Raw genomic sequence first — 16,824 nt, 5'->3', positions numbered from 1 at the left:
GACATCAAAAAAATTAGAAAGTATTAGTCGGTTTTGCCGACAGATGTTCGACAATGTTCGATTGTTTAAATATATTTTGACTTCTGTTACGATTATCCAAATTGTTTATCTTCTATGGAGTAGGTTCCGAAGGAGTGGTCCAATATTGTCCATTTCGTATCGGACCTAAATAGATATGATATAAATATTGCGGCGTGCCAGGTTTGGCCAGTAATAGTTATTTTCTTCACTTTATATGAGATATATAATAATTTTTAAATGATGGTAAAATATGCGTGAGGTACTAAATATAGCCGACCGAAGTATTTCATTTTCATACTTCATCTTATACAGATATTAATATTGGTATGGACAAAATAACAAGAAAATCGAACATTTATATTATTATGCGAAACCATAAATTCCATGTCCATCGCAGGATTCTGGTTGAGAGAAATATTTAGATATCGGTTAGATGTAAAGAATCGCTGACTTGTTTTGCAAAGTTATGACAAACAAAGGAATATGGAAAAAATCAGCCTCAGTTCCCTGACGATTTTTTCTCTATAGAAAAAATTAGCCTCAGTTTTCTGAAGATTTTTTCTCTACAGAAAAAAATTAGCCTCAGTTCCCTGACGATTTTTTCCCTATAGAAAAAAATCTGTCTCTGGAATTTTTTTCTCTATAGGAATAAATCAGCCCCAGTTCCCTGCGAATTGTTTCTCAATAGAAAAAATCGCCTCAGTTTCCTGAGGGTTTTTCCTCTATAGAAAAAAATTAACCTCGCTTTCCTGACCTGGTACCCGAAGGGGTACGCAAATATATATCATCTTCACAACAGATCAAAAATATTGGTATGTATGCAATTTAACGAGAGAGTTGGAGCTTATTTTGCTATTTTCGCTGTGGGGGAGGTACCAGAAGAAATGGTCCTATCTCTACCATCTTTATAACAGATCTGGTGTTGATGGAAATATTCAGATGTACCAAGTCTGAATAGAAATGGAAATTAATTTCGCGTTTTATGAGCTTCATGGATATTAAAAATTTCGAGACTTTGTGGGGAGGTACCAGAATGAATGGACCAATATATCCCATCTTAACAGCAAATCTTGTGTTAGGATGTGTGAAATATGAAGAAAGTTGGATGCTTATTTCGGAGTTTATAAACGTTTTGGCTATTTAAAACGTTGAAATTTTGTGATGGAACTACCAGAAGGAATGGTCCGAACTCTACCATCTTTATCACAGATATTGTATTTATAGAAATATTGGGATAAGCGATATTTGAAGACAGTCGAACCATTATTTTACATTTGATAGAAGTACTGATAATTGAAAAAAGGAATATTTATATTTTCAAAGTTGGTGAAAAATCGGATTATCTTTCCTCTTTCTACGTAGAAAATAATTTTTTTTAACAATTTTGATCTTTTGTGGGGGAGGAATCTCCAGACTGATATATTCCATTTTAACGTAAGATCTTGGGTTAATAACAATATTGAGATGTGTGAAATTTGAAGACAATCGGACTCTTACATCACATTTTATAAGAATTATTCCAAATTTTGACCTTTTGTGGAGAGGTACTTGATGTAGTGGTCCGATATTTTTCATTTTCGCACCCGATGTAGCACTAATGCAAATATTAATATTTCCAAATTTGGAGAAAACTCGGATGATCATTCATCTTTCTGTGCAGAAAATATTTTTTTTAAAAATTTCAACCTTTGGTGGAGGAGATACAAGAAAGAGGGGGCTGATATATTCCATCTTCACACCAGACCTTGGGTGAATTAAAATATTGTTATGTATAATTTGAAGACAATCGAACTCTTACATTGTATTTTATAAGAGTTATAACGATTCGAAATTTTGATCCTTTGGGGAGAGGTACTGGACCAGTATTGTCCATTTTCACACCTTACGTAGCATTGATGGAAATTTTTTAATTTGCAAAGTTGGAGAAAAATCGGATTGTCCTTACTTTTTCTGTGCAGTATTTTTTTTTTGTGGTGGAGTCACCTTAAATAGTGGACCGATATGGGCCTTCTCCGAACTCGATATACGTTTGATAATAATATTACGGTGTGCTAAGTTTGGAACAAATCGAATACTCCCTTCGAGAGTTGTCGTGCGCACCAACCAGCCGCTAGATCGACTCCAAATGTCCTGAAACTGATTTGGTCCAAAGAGACCTAGGGTCTAAAATCATTATTTCGATCCTATCTGTCTGTCGGTCAGTCTGTTGAGATCACGATACAGCCCACTTTATTTCACGTGGAGATTCCAAATTTGGCAATATAACTTTTACTGTATCTCGGATGATTGGTATTTAAAATGAGATATATCGGTCCACGTTTTGGTATAGCCGCCATATAACGGTACCTCCCGATATTCGGTATTTTGATGATTTTCGCCACATTTTTCACGTATTTGTCCAGAAATTGGTATTTGTAGTTCGTAATGGGTGGCGGAACATAGTATGCATAGGTCCACGTTTTCGTATAGCCATTATTCGGTATTTTGATGATTTTTGCCACATTTTTCCACACAATTGTCTAAAAATTGGTATTTCTAGGTCATAATGGGTTCTAACTCTGGCGACAGAACATGGAATATTTATGTCACATTTTCCTATAGCGCACATATAACGATACCCACCGATATTCGTTATTTTAATAATCCATTTACCCACAATTTTTTTTTTCAAATTGGGTATTTAAAAAGATTTGGTACATGACAATCCTACAAATATGAAATTGTCTACAGAGAATTTTCTTTTTCTGCCAAACTGTCTTACTGGTATTTGTAGTTTAAAGTAGAACACGTTTGTATTCAGATACTTTTATATAGTAGAGTAAAATTACTGTTTATACCCTACAACACTATGTGTTGGGGGTATTATAAGTTTGATTGGGCCAGAATTTATGTAACACCTCGAAATATTGGTTTCCCATATAGGAAAGTATATATGGATCTTCCTAGCTCGCCGAGCTGAGTCGATCTAGCTATGTATGTCCGTCCGTCCGTCTGTCCGTCTGTCCATGTTAATTTGTAATCACTCTACAGGTCGCAATTATGGCCCGATCTTCACGAAATTTAAAATGTAGGTGGGGTTAATGTCAGAATAGAACCCTATTTCTTTTGGAGATGATCGCCAAATGTTTAGGGGTTGAAATGGACCAAATACTGAAAAAATGTCGGATTTTGCAATAGCTATACACGTCGCAATTATAGACCAATCGACGCGGAATTTCGCATGTAGCTAGAGTTTAGGGCGGGGAAGAAGCCTACCAATTTGGGTGGTCATCGGATTATATTTAGCGGGTAAAATAGACCATATCTTTTGTATTGAAAAACTTCGAAATTTTTCATTAAACCGCGAATATTTTAAATCCCGGCGAAATCACAAAGCCATGACAGGGTTACTTCTGATCTTTACATTGATATTAACATCCAATAAATCGGATATATAGCAAAATATGTGCGATATATATGTCTATCAAAGAAGATATGCTTGAAAGATCTCTTATATGTCGAGAACGGCTGAACTGATTTCGACCGTTCTCATTAATTCAGAATGACCTCTTGACAGGAAAGAAAAAACCTTTAAAAAAATCGCATAAAAATATCTCTCTAAAGATGAAAATATTGATTTTGTAAAATTTTCTCAAATTTTTTCAATTTTGTCATATTTTTGGCATATTTTCATTTTGAATTAAATTTTTGGTAATATTTCTACAGCTAAGAAAACTAAGTAGTTAGGATATCAGGATATCATATACAGATCGCATTTATGGCCCCATCCTTACGAAATTTTGCATGGGGATAAGATGAGGGTCAGAATAGAAGCCTACTCTTTTTGGAGATGATCGCCATATATTTAGGGGTTGAAATGGACCAAAAAACTGCAAAATTGTCAGCAGGTCGTAATTATCGTCCGATCCTCAGGCACATTTGAATGGGGGTTACCGGACATTGCAAAAGCCAAGCAGTTTTGGAAGGCCATCCAAAAATATTCAATGTGCGAAATAGTTTGCCAACTTTTGTAGACAAAATACTTGGAGAATTCACAAATACAGGAAAGACGCACCTCTGACTATTTCGTTAACGCTGATTTAGTTGAAGAATATAGTCAAATGGCTGTATCTCATATAGATGCGTTTAAGTCAAAAACCAATAGTAAATGTTTATCTTTTGCCACTTCTGAGAGATTATAGGTCTTTGGGAAATATTGGTTCCAGATCTAGGAAGACCATTTAAGTGCAACTTCTACCAATAAATTGGAAAATGAGCAAATTAGTTTAAGTTGCTATTATTCGAAAATTAGAGAACTAAACCTGATGGTTTTCTTTTATTATTTGTCACAATATCTTGTGAAATTCTTTCGAGTATCTTGCCTATATAAACTGTATCGTTTATTATAGTGTTGTAGGGTATTCAACGGTCGGCCCCGCTCGACTGTAGTCTTTGCTTACTTGTTTTTACTTGTTTTCTTTGACGTAATCTTTCAAAAATGACGCTTTGTAGGAAATCAGATATAAATTTTGGAAAATCGAAAGACATTTCTCAATTTTTTGAAAGCAACTCCTTCTTACTTAATTTCATTATCTGTGATTTAGGTCACATTGGCTCTCAGCGTTTCTTTTCTTGTTGTCATATCAGTCGAGGAAATTCATTTTTAGCAGAACTTCTTTAATAATGGTCATAAAACAATTATTTATTGCCTACCACTAATCGACAGAAAAACATTTCAATTCTTTTTTGCGGAGTATAAAAACCTTCTGCAAATGATAATGCGAAATCAGTACCGATATCGATCTTCAATTACAAACATTAAACGCGACCTAATCGAACATATTAGGAAAACCGAAAAAAGTAAATAAAATGCGTTCCATAATTTGTCTTGTCTTCGTTGTCTGGGTGACATTGGCAGCCGGCAAGGATCATCTGTCCGTGAAACATACAGCCGATTTAGGTCTAATTAATTTTATATCGCGTTCTAATGATTTGTTGAAACAAAATCCCACACGTTCGCTGTCCTGTTTTGATTGCTTCATCCCCTTGCTATCCGAACTGACCGAAGAGTTTGAGGCGAAAAATAAAGGATGTTCTACAGCAGCTGCGGCAGCTCGTGCAGCCTTAGAGGAGGCAGCTACCGATGATTTGAGAGATTTATCGGAACGATCGAATAATGTGTGTGCCCCTGTTGTCCAGTGTAGGCAAGATGAGGGAGCCAAGAATGTCTTCCAATGCTATGTGGATGAGGTGAGTAGTGACGTCATAAGGTTCTGGGAGTTAAATTTTAAAATGATTTTAATATTTGTAGAGTGCACATGGTAGCAAATCTCTGCAAACTATTGCCAATGATGCCACGTTGAAATTGGCTGAGTTGGAGGAGAATTTGCGTCGTGTCGAAAGCAATGAAAAATCGTGTGTCCTCGTTAACCAAGTGGAATACGAAGAGAACGCCAATAATGCATATGCCGAGTTTTTGGATTGTTTGGACGGAGTTAACAACAATATTTGCACATCAACTACACAAGCACCAACCGATGCTCCGACTGATGCACCAACTGATGCACCAACGGATGCGCCAACGGATGCCCCTACGGACGCTCCAACAGACGCACCTACCGATGCACCAACAGATGCTCCTACCGATGCACCAACCGATACACCAACTGATGCACCAACAGATGCACCCTCAGATGCCCCTACGGACGCTCCAACAGACGCACCTACTGATGCACCAACGGATGCACCAACCGATGCACCCACTGATGCACCAACGGATGCACCTACCGATGCACCTACCGATGCTCCAACCGATGCACCAACAGATGCACCTACCGATGCTCCAACAGACGCTCCAACTGATGCACCCACAGATGCCCCTACGGACGCTCCAACAGACGCACCTACCGATGCACCAACAGATGCTCCTACCGATGTACCCACTGATGCACCTACCGATGCACCAACAGATACGCCAACTGATGCACCAACGGACGCCCCCACGGACGCTCCAACCGACGCCCCAACAAATGCCCCTACCGACGCCCCCTCTGATAAGCCAGATGGTTCCGACGAAGATCACTCTTCCGGTGATGGCAGTGAAGAAAACTCTTCGGGCAGTGGTAGCGGCAGTGAATCAGAAGAGAGTTCCGAGAGCGAATCCAATGAAAGCTCTTCCGGTGATAGTGAGAGTGAATCGAATGAAGAAAAAATGCCCGAAGAGGATATATCACTACGTCATCCACGATTCCGTAAGATTCGTGTGTAAGAATGTTAAAGTGGGATTTCAAGTTTGGAGGAATGCCTAGTTTAATTGACAATTTTTGGTCTTATAACGAAGATGGGAAAGAAAAAATAATTAAAATATTGAAATATGAAATACAACCACACATTTGTTTTTAATACAACGACAATAAAAAAATTGGTGCCTCCTGAAATCGCTTTGGGACACATTGTCACAAAATATTTTGAACGCCAGGAGGGTGATAAATAGGGTTTAATCAAGGACAGCTAGGATCGACTTAAGGACCGTGAAACCTTAAGTAAAAATATGATTATTTGAATTTCAATTCGGTTTCATGGGACGCGGCGAAGTCTAACGGTAAAGATTCTCGCAATAACTAGAAGCAGGACGTTTCTTTATATAAGGGCTGTATCTGTATCAATATTTTTTTAAAGACTCAAAATTTCAAAATTTGATAAAGGATCGCTGACTCGTTTCGCAAATGATGACAGATAAAAGTATTGAAAATTGTGACCCTTTGTGGGTGAGGTATAAGAAGGGGTTCGCAGATATATAATCTCCACAAGAGATCTTGTGTTACCAAAAATGTTTGTATGTGTAAATTTGAAGAGAGAGAAGAGTTGGATGCTTATGTTGTTTTCTTTGAGCGTTTTTTTTTTCAAAATCTTGAAACCTAAGTGGGGGAGGTACCAGAAGAAATTCTCCGATCTCTTTTATCTTTATAACAGATCTTGTGTTGATGAAAATATTAAGGTGTACCAAGTGTGAATGGAATCGGATATTAAACTCGCGTTTTTATTAAAAATTTTTTACATTTACATTTGCTTTTTTAAGTTTTATTGAACGAAAGCACAAAACTGTCGGAAATAGCATCAAATTTTAGAATAAGTTTAGGTTTGTTAGAATTGGTCACCTTTGGCACGAATTATGGCCTTCAAACGGCCAATGAAACCGTCACACGTTGCCCGAATGTTGCTCAGCGGTATTTAGGACCATTCCCGGCGAAGCGCTTGCTTGAGGTGATCTATACTTTGGTATTTTTTAGTGCCAACCTTGCTTTCTACAATTCTTCAAAAAAATAGTCCAACGGATTGGTATCCGGAGATTTTGGTGGCCATTGTGCGCTGGAAATTAAGCGAGGAACTTCATTTTGTAACTATTCTTGGGTGGCGCGTGCTGAGTGCGATGGTGCTGAGTCCTGTTGGAATGTCCAAGGTCTGCGGCCAAAATGTTTGCGTGCCCAAGGCTTTAATACACCCTCCAGAATATCTTCGCGATAATATTCGGCATTTATTCTGATGCCACGGTCGATTAATACGAGCGGAGAGCGACCATCGGCAGTTATGGCGGCCCATACCATCACCATGGCCGGCGTTTGAATTCTGGTGGCCAACCAAATGTGCACATTTTCAGCTGACCTTTCTGGCAAGTAAAAACGATTATTTTGTTTGTTTACAAACTGCTTGGCAATGAATGTTTTCTCATCGGAGAAAATCAAATTCGGCAGTTCACAACTTTCGGCCAAGCGAAGCAACTCTTTAGCTCTTTTGAGTCTATTTCCTTTCTATTGCGGTGTAAGTTCTTGCACTTTTTGGAATTTCAATGGCTTACCCCAAGCTCATTTTTTAATATTTGCCGAATGGAATAATGCGATATGTTTAGCTCACGAGCCATTTTTCGGCCACTGCGAGGCGATTTTCGATCAAGTCGCTTCTTTGCTTTTCGAACCATTTCTGCTGATATTGCTGTTTTCTTCCGTTCACTTCCATGACGTCGGGCTACGCTACCAGTATCACGGTAACGAGCGATGGTACGGGACACAAAAGATTTATTCACATTTAAATGCTGGAGTGCTCTAACGATAGCCACTTGTGGTTTTCCAGCCAAATATAAAGAATTGACATTATCAAACTTGAATTGCATCACGAATTACTTTTTTCTGGAAAATTCTCATCAAAATGCTTTTGTCCGCTTGTAAACAATATAATGAGCTATTACTGGAATAATTTTAGCAGCTGTCGGACGAGTGGCTTAGAAATAACAGCAGTCTGAAGTTGATTGCATTTTTTTCATCTCACCCTGTATATCCCATATATTTACTATCGGCATCTACGTAACGGTCATAAGTGATCTTTTCGTCTATTTGTGATTTCACCGCCATTAAAAATATTCGCGGTTTAATAGAAAATTTGACTTTTATTTAACACAAATGTTATGGCCTATTTCGCCTCCTAAGTATTGCCCGATGACCATCAAAATTGAAAGGCTTCTGCCCAGCTCTAAGCTGTAGCCTCATGCTAACTTCCGCATCGGTTGGTCTACAATAGCAACTTGTAGAGCAACTGCAAAATCAGGAGATTTTTCAGTTTTTGGTTCATTTTCACCCCAAAATGTTTTGAGACCATCTCCCAAAGCAATAGGCTTCTGTTCTGACCATAACCCCACCTCCATGCAATATTTCGGATCGGGCCATAATTGCGACCTGTAGCGTGATTACAAATTATAGCTAGATAGACTCAGCTCGGCGAGATAGAAAGATCCATATATAGTTTCCTATGTCGGGGATCAATATTTCGAGATGTTACATAATTTTTGGCCCAATCAAACTCTATAATACCCCCAGCTCATAGTGTTGTAGGGTATAATAACTAAACCTGGGAACGAAATGGATTGAAATTCTACGTTTATATATTTCACTTGTTTCATTATCAAATTTTACTTTGATAAAAATACGATTCTAATGTAACAATACATAACTTTTCCTGACTGTGTAACGTACAAAAAGATCGAACATCGTTTCGTTATAACAAAGCTGTTGCTGTTTTTGTATTACACTTGTAATCCAAGATTAGACCTCCTCTTCTTTTTTTGATAATTTTCAAAATTCCTAATAATTGAAATAAATGTTTACCCGTGTGTAATCGAGTTATGTGACCAGAATGACGTACATTGATCCATGACCTATGATGAATTTGAAAATAATGTAGGCGTGGGAAATTTGGTTGAATAAAAAACTTCCAATTTTTGTTGTTTCTTTAATGAAGCAAAGGTTTCATTACAGAAAATTATTGAAATTTTTTACCTCGGCCATGTGAAGCGAACATGGCCCGTAGCAATTTGTTTAATAAAATCATACAACCAAAAGTCTTGTAAACTCTTTATTGAAGAGGAATGACTGTGTTCGATGTGTTTATGATGTTTCCGACATTTATAGGAGGTTTAACTAAAGAAAACACACCTATACAACCTTTCCCCCCCCTCGCTATTTCTCAAATGCGTATGTAGTGTTTTTGATTGCACAAAACACTACGATAACTTAGTTTTCCTCTGTCATTTCTCAATCACCGGTTATGATTCACATCAACAAAATTTCCACTTGATTTATGGCGGAGATTTTGTTGAGAAAACATGTCACGTCAAAGAAACGTCAGACATAATTCGGTTCTTTCTTTTTTCCGTACTAGCTTTTTTTCTCTTGTTATCCAAACAACAAAAAACACGTGAAATGATGACAATAATCGGCAATAATTGTTCACCAATAATCATTGGCAATTAAAATTTATGATAAGAGCAATACAAAACAATTGTTAATTTACAATGTCTGTCAATTAGATTTGTATGGTGGTTTTTGTTTTTGCACGATGAAATGTGACATACACAGAGGAATAAATAGAAATTGTGATATTAAGGATTTGGCGAACATATAAAAGAGCTTTCAAATACAAGGCTTTTGTGGAGAGAAGACTTTTAGCAGATTTCAGCTTGCAATTTCTATGAGACATGCAAAACAGGTCCGCTATTAATGTCTCATCTAGTAGCAACTTATTTAGACAGTTAGTGCCATTTGAGCGACAAGAATTTCGAAATATTTTAAAATGGCCATAACTCCTTAAATATAGAGTTTTCGGCGTTTTTAACTATTATTTGTGATCACTTTTTAAAGCATGAATTATTGAATATTTTGAAATGGCCATAACTCCTTAAATATTGAGTTTTCGGCGTTTTTAGCTATTATTTGTGATCACTTTTCTAATCATGAATTATTGAATATTTCAAAATGGCTATAACTCCTTAAATATTGAGTTTTCTTCGATTTTAGCTATTCTTTGTGATCACTTATAGAGATATCAATTATTGAATATTTTAAAATGGCCATAACTCCTTAAATATTGAGTTTTCGGCAATTAAAGCATGAATTATTGAATATTTTAAAATTACCATAACTCCTTAAATATTGAGTTTTCGGCGTTTTTAGTTATTATTTGTGATCACTTTTCTAGGCATGAATTATTGAATATTTTAAAATGGCCATAACTCCTTAAATATTGAGTTTTCGGCGTTTTTAGCTGTTATTTGTGATCACTTTTCTAGGCATGAATTACTGAATATTTTAAAATGGCCATAACTCCTTAAATATTGAGTTTTCGACGTTTTTAGCTATTATTTGTGATCACTTTTTAAAGCATGAATTATTGAATATTTTAAAATGGCTATAACTCCTTAAATATTAAGTTTTCGGCAATTTAAGCTGTTATTTGTGATCACTTTCCAAAGCATGAATTATTGAATATTTTAAAATGGCCATAACTCCTTAAATATTGAGTTTTCGGCGATTTTAGCTATTATTTGTGATCACTTTTCTAGGCATGAATTATTGAATATTTTAAAATGGCCATAACTCCTTAAATATTGAGTTTTCGGCGATATTAGCTATTATTTGTTATCACTTATAGTGACATCAATTATTGAATATTTTAAAATGGCCATAACTCCTTAAATATTGAGTTTTCGGCGATTTCAGCTATTATTTGTGATCACTTTCTAGAGCATCAATTATTGAATATTTTAAAATGGCAATAACTCCTTAAATATTGAGTTTTTGGCAATTTTAGCTATAATTTGTGACCACTTTTTAAAGCATCAATTATTGAATATTTTAAAATGACTATAACTCCTTAAATATTGAGTTTTCGGCGTTTTTAGCTATTATTTGTTATCACTTATAGTGACATCAATTATTGAATATTTTAAAATGGCCATAACTCCTTAAATATTGAGTTTTCGACGTTTTTAGCTATTATTTGTGATCACTTTTTAAAGCATGAATTCTTGAATATTTTAAAATGGCCACAACTCCTTAAATATTGAGTTTTCGGCGATTTTAGCTGTTATCTGTATTCACTTTTCTAGGCATGAATTATTGAATATTTTAAAATGACCATAACTCCTTAAATATTGAGTTTTCGACGTTTTTAGCTATTATTTGTGATCACTTTTTAAAGCATGAATTCTTGAATATTTTAAAATGGCCACAACTCCTTAAATATTGAGTTTTCGGCGATTTTAGCTGTTATCTGTATTCACTTTTCTAGGCATGAATTATTGAATATTTTAAAATGACCATAACTCCTTAAATATTGAGTTTTCGACGTTTTTAGCTATTATTTGTGATCACTTTTTAAAGCATGAATTCTTGAATATTTTAAAATGGCCACAACTCCTTAAATATTGAGTTTTCGGCGATTTTAGCTGTTATCTGTATTCACTTTTCTAGGCATGAATTATTGAATATTTTAAAATGGCCATAAGTCCTTAAATATTGAGATTTCGGCGCTTTTAGATGTTTTTGTGATCACTTTTTAAATCATGAATTATCGAATATTTTAAAATGGCCATAACTCCTTAAATATTGAGTTTTCGGCATTTTTAGCTATTATTTGTGGTCACTTTTTAAAGCATGAATTATTGAATATTTTAAAATGGCCATAACTCCTTAAATATTGAGTTTTCGGCGTTTTTACCTATTATTTGTGGTCACTTTTTAAAGCATGAATTACTGAATATTTTAAAATGGCCATAACTCCTTAAATATTGAGATTTCGGCGCTTTTAGATGTTTTTGTGATCACTTTTTAAATCATGAATTATCGAATATTTTAAAATGGCCATAACTCCTTAAATATTGAGTTTTCGGCATTTTTAGCTATTATTTGTGATCACTTTTAAAGCATGAATTATTGAATATTTTAAAATGGCCATAACTCCTTAAATATTGAGATTTCGGCGTTTTTAGATGTTTTTGTGACCACTTATAGAGATATCAATTATTGAATATTTTAAAATGGCCATAACTCCTTAAATATTGATTTTTCGGCAATTAAAGCATGAATTATTGAATATTTTAAAATGACCATAACTCCTTAAATATTGAGTTTTCGGCGTTTTTAGCTATTATTTGTGATCACTTTTTAAAGTATAAATTATTGAATATTTCAAAATGTCCATAACTCATTAAATATTGATAATTTTAAAATGGCCATAACTCCTTAAATATTGAGTTTTCGGCATTTTTAGCTATTATTTGTGATCACTTTTCTAGGCATGAATTATTGAATATTTTAAAAAGACTATAACCCCTTAAATATTGAGTTTTCGGCGTTTTTAGCTATTATTTGTGATCACTTTTTAAAGCATGAATTCTTGAATATTTTAAAATGGCCATAACTCCTTAAATATTGAGTTTTCGGCGTTTTTAGCTAATATTTGTTATGACTTATAGAGACATGAATTATTGAAAATTTTAAAATTGAAAATTTAAATATTGTGTTTTCGTCCATTTTAGCTATTATTTGTGATCGCTTATAGAGATATCAATTATTGAATATTTTAAAATGGCTATAACTCCTTAAATATTGAGTTTTCGGCAATTAAAGCATGAATTTTTGAATATTTTAAAATGACCATAACTCCTTAAATATTGAGTTTTCGGCGTTTTTAGTTATTATTTGTGATCACTTTTCTAGGCATGAATTATTGAATATTTTAAAATGGCCATAACTCCTTAAATATTAAGTTTTCGGCGTTTTTAGCTATTATTTGTGATCACTTTTTAAAGCATGAATTATTGATAATTTTAAAATGGCAATAACTCCTTAAATATTGAGTTTTCGGCGTTTTTAGCTATTATTTGTGATCACTTTTCTAGGCATGAATTATTGAATATTTTATAATGGCCATAACTCCTTAAATATTAAGTTTTCGGCGTTTTTGGCTATTATTTGTGATCACTTATAGTGACATAAATTATTGAATATTTTAAAATGGCCATAATTCCTTAAATATTGAGTTTTCGGCGTTTTTAGCTATTATTTGTGATCACTTTTCTAGGCATGAATTATTGAATATTTTAAAATGGACATAACTCCTTAAATATTAAATTATTGGCGTTTTTAGCTATTATTTGTGATCACTTTTTAAAGCATGAATTATTGATAATTTTAAAATGGCCATAACTCCTTAAATATTGAGTTTTCGGCGTTTTTAGCTATTATTTCTGATCACTTTTTAAAGCATGAATTATTGATAATTTTAAAATGGCAATAACTCCTTAAATATTGAGTTTTCGGCGTTTTTAGCTATTATTTGTGATCACTTTTCTAGGCATGAATTATTGAATATTTTATAATGGCCATAACTCCTTAAATATTAAGTTTTCGGGGTTTTTAGCTGTTATTTGTGATCACTTTTCTAGGCATGAATTACTGAATATTTTAAAATGGCCATAACTCCTTAAATATTGAGTTTTCGACGTTTTTAGCTATTATTTGTGATCACTTTTTAAAGCATGAATTATTGAATATTTTAAAATGGCTATAACTCCTTAAATATTAAGTTTTCGGCAATTTAAGCTGTTATTTGTGATCACTTTCCAAAGCATGAATTATTGAATATTTTAAAATGGCCATAACTCCTTAAATATTGAGTTTTATTATTATCACTATTATTTGTTATCACTTATAGTGACATCAATTATTGAATATTTTAAAAAGACTATAGCCCCTTAAATATTGAGTTTTCGGGGATTTTAGCTATTATTTGTGATCACTTTTTAAAACATGAATTATTGAATATTCTAAATTGGCCATAACTCCTTAAATATTGAGTTTTCGGCGTTTTTAGTTATTATTTGTAATCACTTTTTAAAGCATCAAATATTGATAATTTTAAAATGGCCATAACTCCTTAAATATTGAGTTTTCGGCGTTTTTAGCTATTATTTCTGATTACTTTTTAAAGCATGAATTATTGATAATTTTAAAATGGCCATAACTCCTTAAATATTGAGTTTTCGGCGATTTTAGCTATTATTTGTGATCACTTTTCTAGGCATGAATTATTGAATATTTTATAATGGCCATAACTCCTTAAATATTAAGTTTTCGGCGTTTTTAGCTATTATTTGTGATCACTTTTTAAAGCATGAATTATTGATAATTTTAAAATGGCAATAACTCCTTAAATATTGAGTTTTCGGCGTTTTTAGCTGTTATTTGTGATCACTTTTCTAGGCATGAATTACTGAATATTTTAAAATGGCCATAACTCCTTAAATATTGAGTTTTCGACGTTTTTAGCTATTATTTGTGATCACTTTTCAAAGCATGAATTATTGAATATTATAAAATGGCCATAACTCCTTAAATATTGAGTTTTCGGCGATTTTAGCTGTTATTTGTGATCACTTTTTAAAGCATGAATTATTGATAATTTTAAAATGGCAATAACTCCTTAAATATTGAGTTTTCGGCGTTTTTAGCTATTATTTGTGATCAATTTTAGCTGTTATCTGTGATCACTTTTAAAAGCATGAATTATTGAATATTTTAAAATGGCTATAACTCCTTAAATATTGAGTTTTCGGCGTTTTTAGCTATTATTTGTGATCACTTTTTAAAGCATGATTGATTGAATATTTTAAAATGGCCATAACTCCTTAAATATTGAGTTTTCGGCGTTTTTAGCTATTATTTGTGATCACTTTTTAAAGCATGAATTATTGAATATTTTAAAATGGCCATAACTCCTTAAATATTGAGTTTTCGGCAATTAAAGCATGAATTATTGAATATTTTAAAATTACCATAACTCCTTAAATATTGAGTTTTCGGCGTTTTTAGTTATTATTTGTGATCACTTTTCTAGGCATGAATTATTGAATATTTTAAAATGGCCATAACTCCTTAAATATTGAGTTTTCGGCGTTTTTAGCTGTTATTTGTGATCACTTTTCTAGGCATGAATTACTGAATATTTTAAAATGGCCATAACTCCTTAAATATTGAGTTTTCGACGTTTTTAGCTATTATTTGTGATCACTTTTTAAAGCATGAATTATTGAATATTTTAAAATGGCTATAACTCCTTAAATATTAAGTTTTCGGCAATTTAAGCTGTTATTTGTGATCACTTTCCAAAGCATGAATTATTGAATATTTTAAAATGGCCATAACTCCTTAAATATTGAGTTTTCGGCGATTTTAGCTATTATTTGTGATCACTTTTCTAGGCATGAATTATTGAATATTTTAAAATGGCCATAACTCCTTAAATATTTAGTTTTCGGCGATATTAGCTATTATTTGTTATCACTTATAGTGACATCAATTATTGAATATTTTAAAATGGCCATAACTCCTTAAATATTGAGTTTTCGGCGATTTCAGCTATTATTTGTGATCACTTTCTAGAGCATCAATTATTGAATATTTTAAAATGGCAATAACTCCTTAAATATTGAGTTTTTGGCAATTTTAGCTATAATTTGTGACCACTTTTTAAAGCATAAATTATTGAATATTTTAAAATGACTATAACTCCTTAAATATTGAGTTTTCGGCGTTTTTAGCTATTATTTGTTATCACTTATAGTGACATCAATTATTGAATATTTTAAAATTGCCATAACTCCTTAAATATTGAGTTTTCGTCGATTTTAGCTATTATTTGTGATCACTATTTAAAGCATCAATTATTAAATATTTTAAAATGGCAGTAACTCCTTAAATATTGAGTTTTCGGCAATTTTAGCTATTATTTGTGATCACTTTTTAAAGCATCAATTATTGAATATTTTAAAATGACTATAACTCCTTAAATATTGAGTTTTCGGCGTTTTTAGCTATTATTTGTTATCACTTATAGTGACATCAATTATTGAATATTTTAAAATGGCCATAACTCCTTAAATATTGAGTTTTCGGCGATTTTAGCTGTTATCTGTATTCACTTTTCTAGGCATGAATTATTGAATATTTTAAAATGACCATAACTCCTTAAATATTGAGTTTTCGACGTTTTTAGCTATTATTTGTGATCACTTTTTAAAGCATGAATTCTTGAATATTTTAAAATGGCCACAACTCCTTAAATATTGAGTTTTCGGCGATTTTAGCTGTTATCTGTATTCACTTTTCTAGGCATGAATTATTGAATATTTTAAAATGGCCATAAGTCCTTAAATATTGAGATTTCGGCGCTTTTAGATGTTTTTGTGATCACTTTTTAAATCATGAATTATCGAATATTTTAAAATGGCCATAACTCCTTAAATATTGAGTTTTCGGCATTTTTAGCTATTATTTGTGGTCACTTTTTAAAGCATGAATTATTGAATATTTTAAAATGGCCATAACTCCTTAAATATTGAGTTTTCGGCGTTTTTACCTATTATTTGTGGTCACTTTTTAAAGCATGAATTACTGAATATTTTAAAATGGCCATAACTCCTTAAATATTGAGATT

General features: G+C 33.0%; 1 protein-coding gene across 1 annotated transcript; it reads left to right on the top strand.

Moving 5' to 3' along the window:
- The first annotated feature begins 4,776 nt into the window (after positions 1-4,776).
- Positions 4,777-6,366, top strand: LOC101891565 (cell surface glycoprotein 1). Its single transcript, XM_005175790.4, has 2 exons — positions 4,777-5,250; positions 5,312-6,366. Exons 1-2 carry the CDS (start codon positions 4,870-4,872, stop codon positions 6,266-6,268), a joined length of 1,338 nt encoding a protein of 445 aa, XP_005175847.3. The 5' UTR covers positions 4,777-4,869; the 3' UTR covers positions 6,269-6,366.
- The last annotated feature ends 10,458 nt before the right edge of the window (positions 6,367-16,824 follow it).

This window comes from Musca domestica, unplaced genomic scaffold (genome assembly GCF_030504385.1).
Source record: "Musca domestica strain aabys unplaced genomic scaffold, Musca_domestica.polishedcontigs.V.1.1 60, whole genome shotgun sequence".
Lineage (NCBI taxonomy): Eukaryota > Metazoa > Arthropoda > Insecta > Diptera > Muscidae > Musca > Musca domestica.
The sequence above is the reverse complement of the archived record's forward strand: the minus strand, read 5'-3'. Positions and strand labels throughout refer to the sequence as shown.

Coding starts and splice junctions, on each gene's coding strand:
- LOC101891565 (XM_005175790.4), top strand. CDS start 4,870: ATGCGTTCCATAATTTGTCTTGTCTTCGTTGTCTGGGTGACATTGGCA. Junction 5,251..5,311: donor TCCAATGCTATGTGGATGAG/GTGAGTAGTGAC, acceptor TAATATTTGTAG/AGTGCACATGGTAGCAAATC.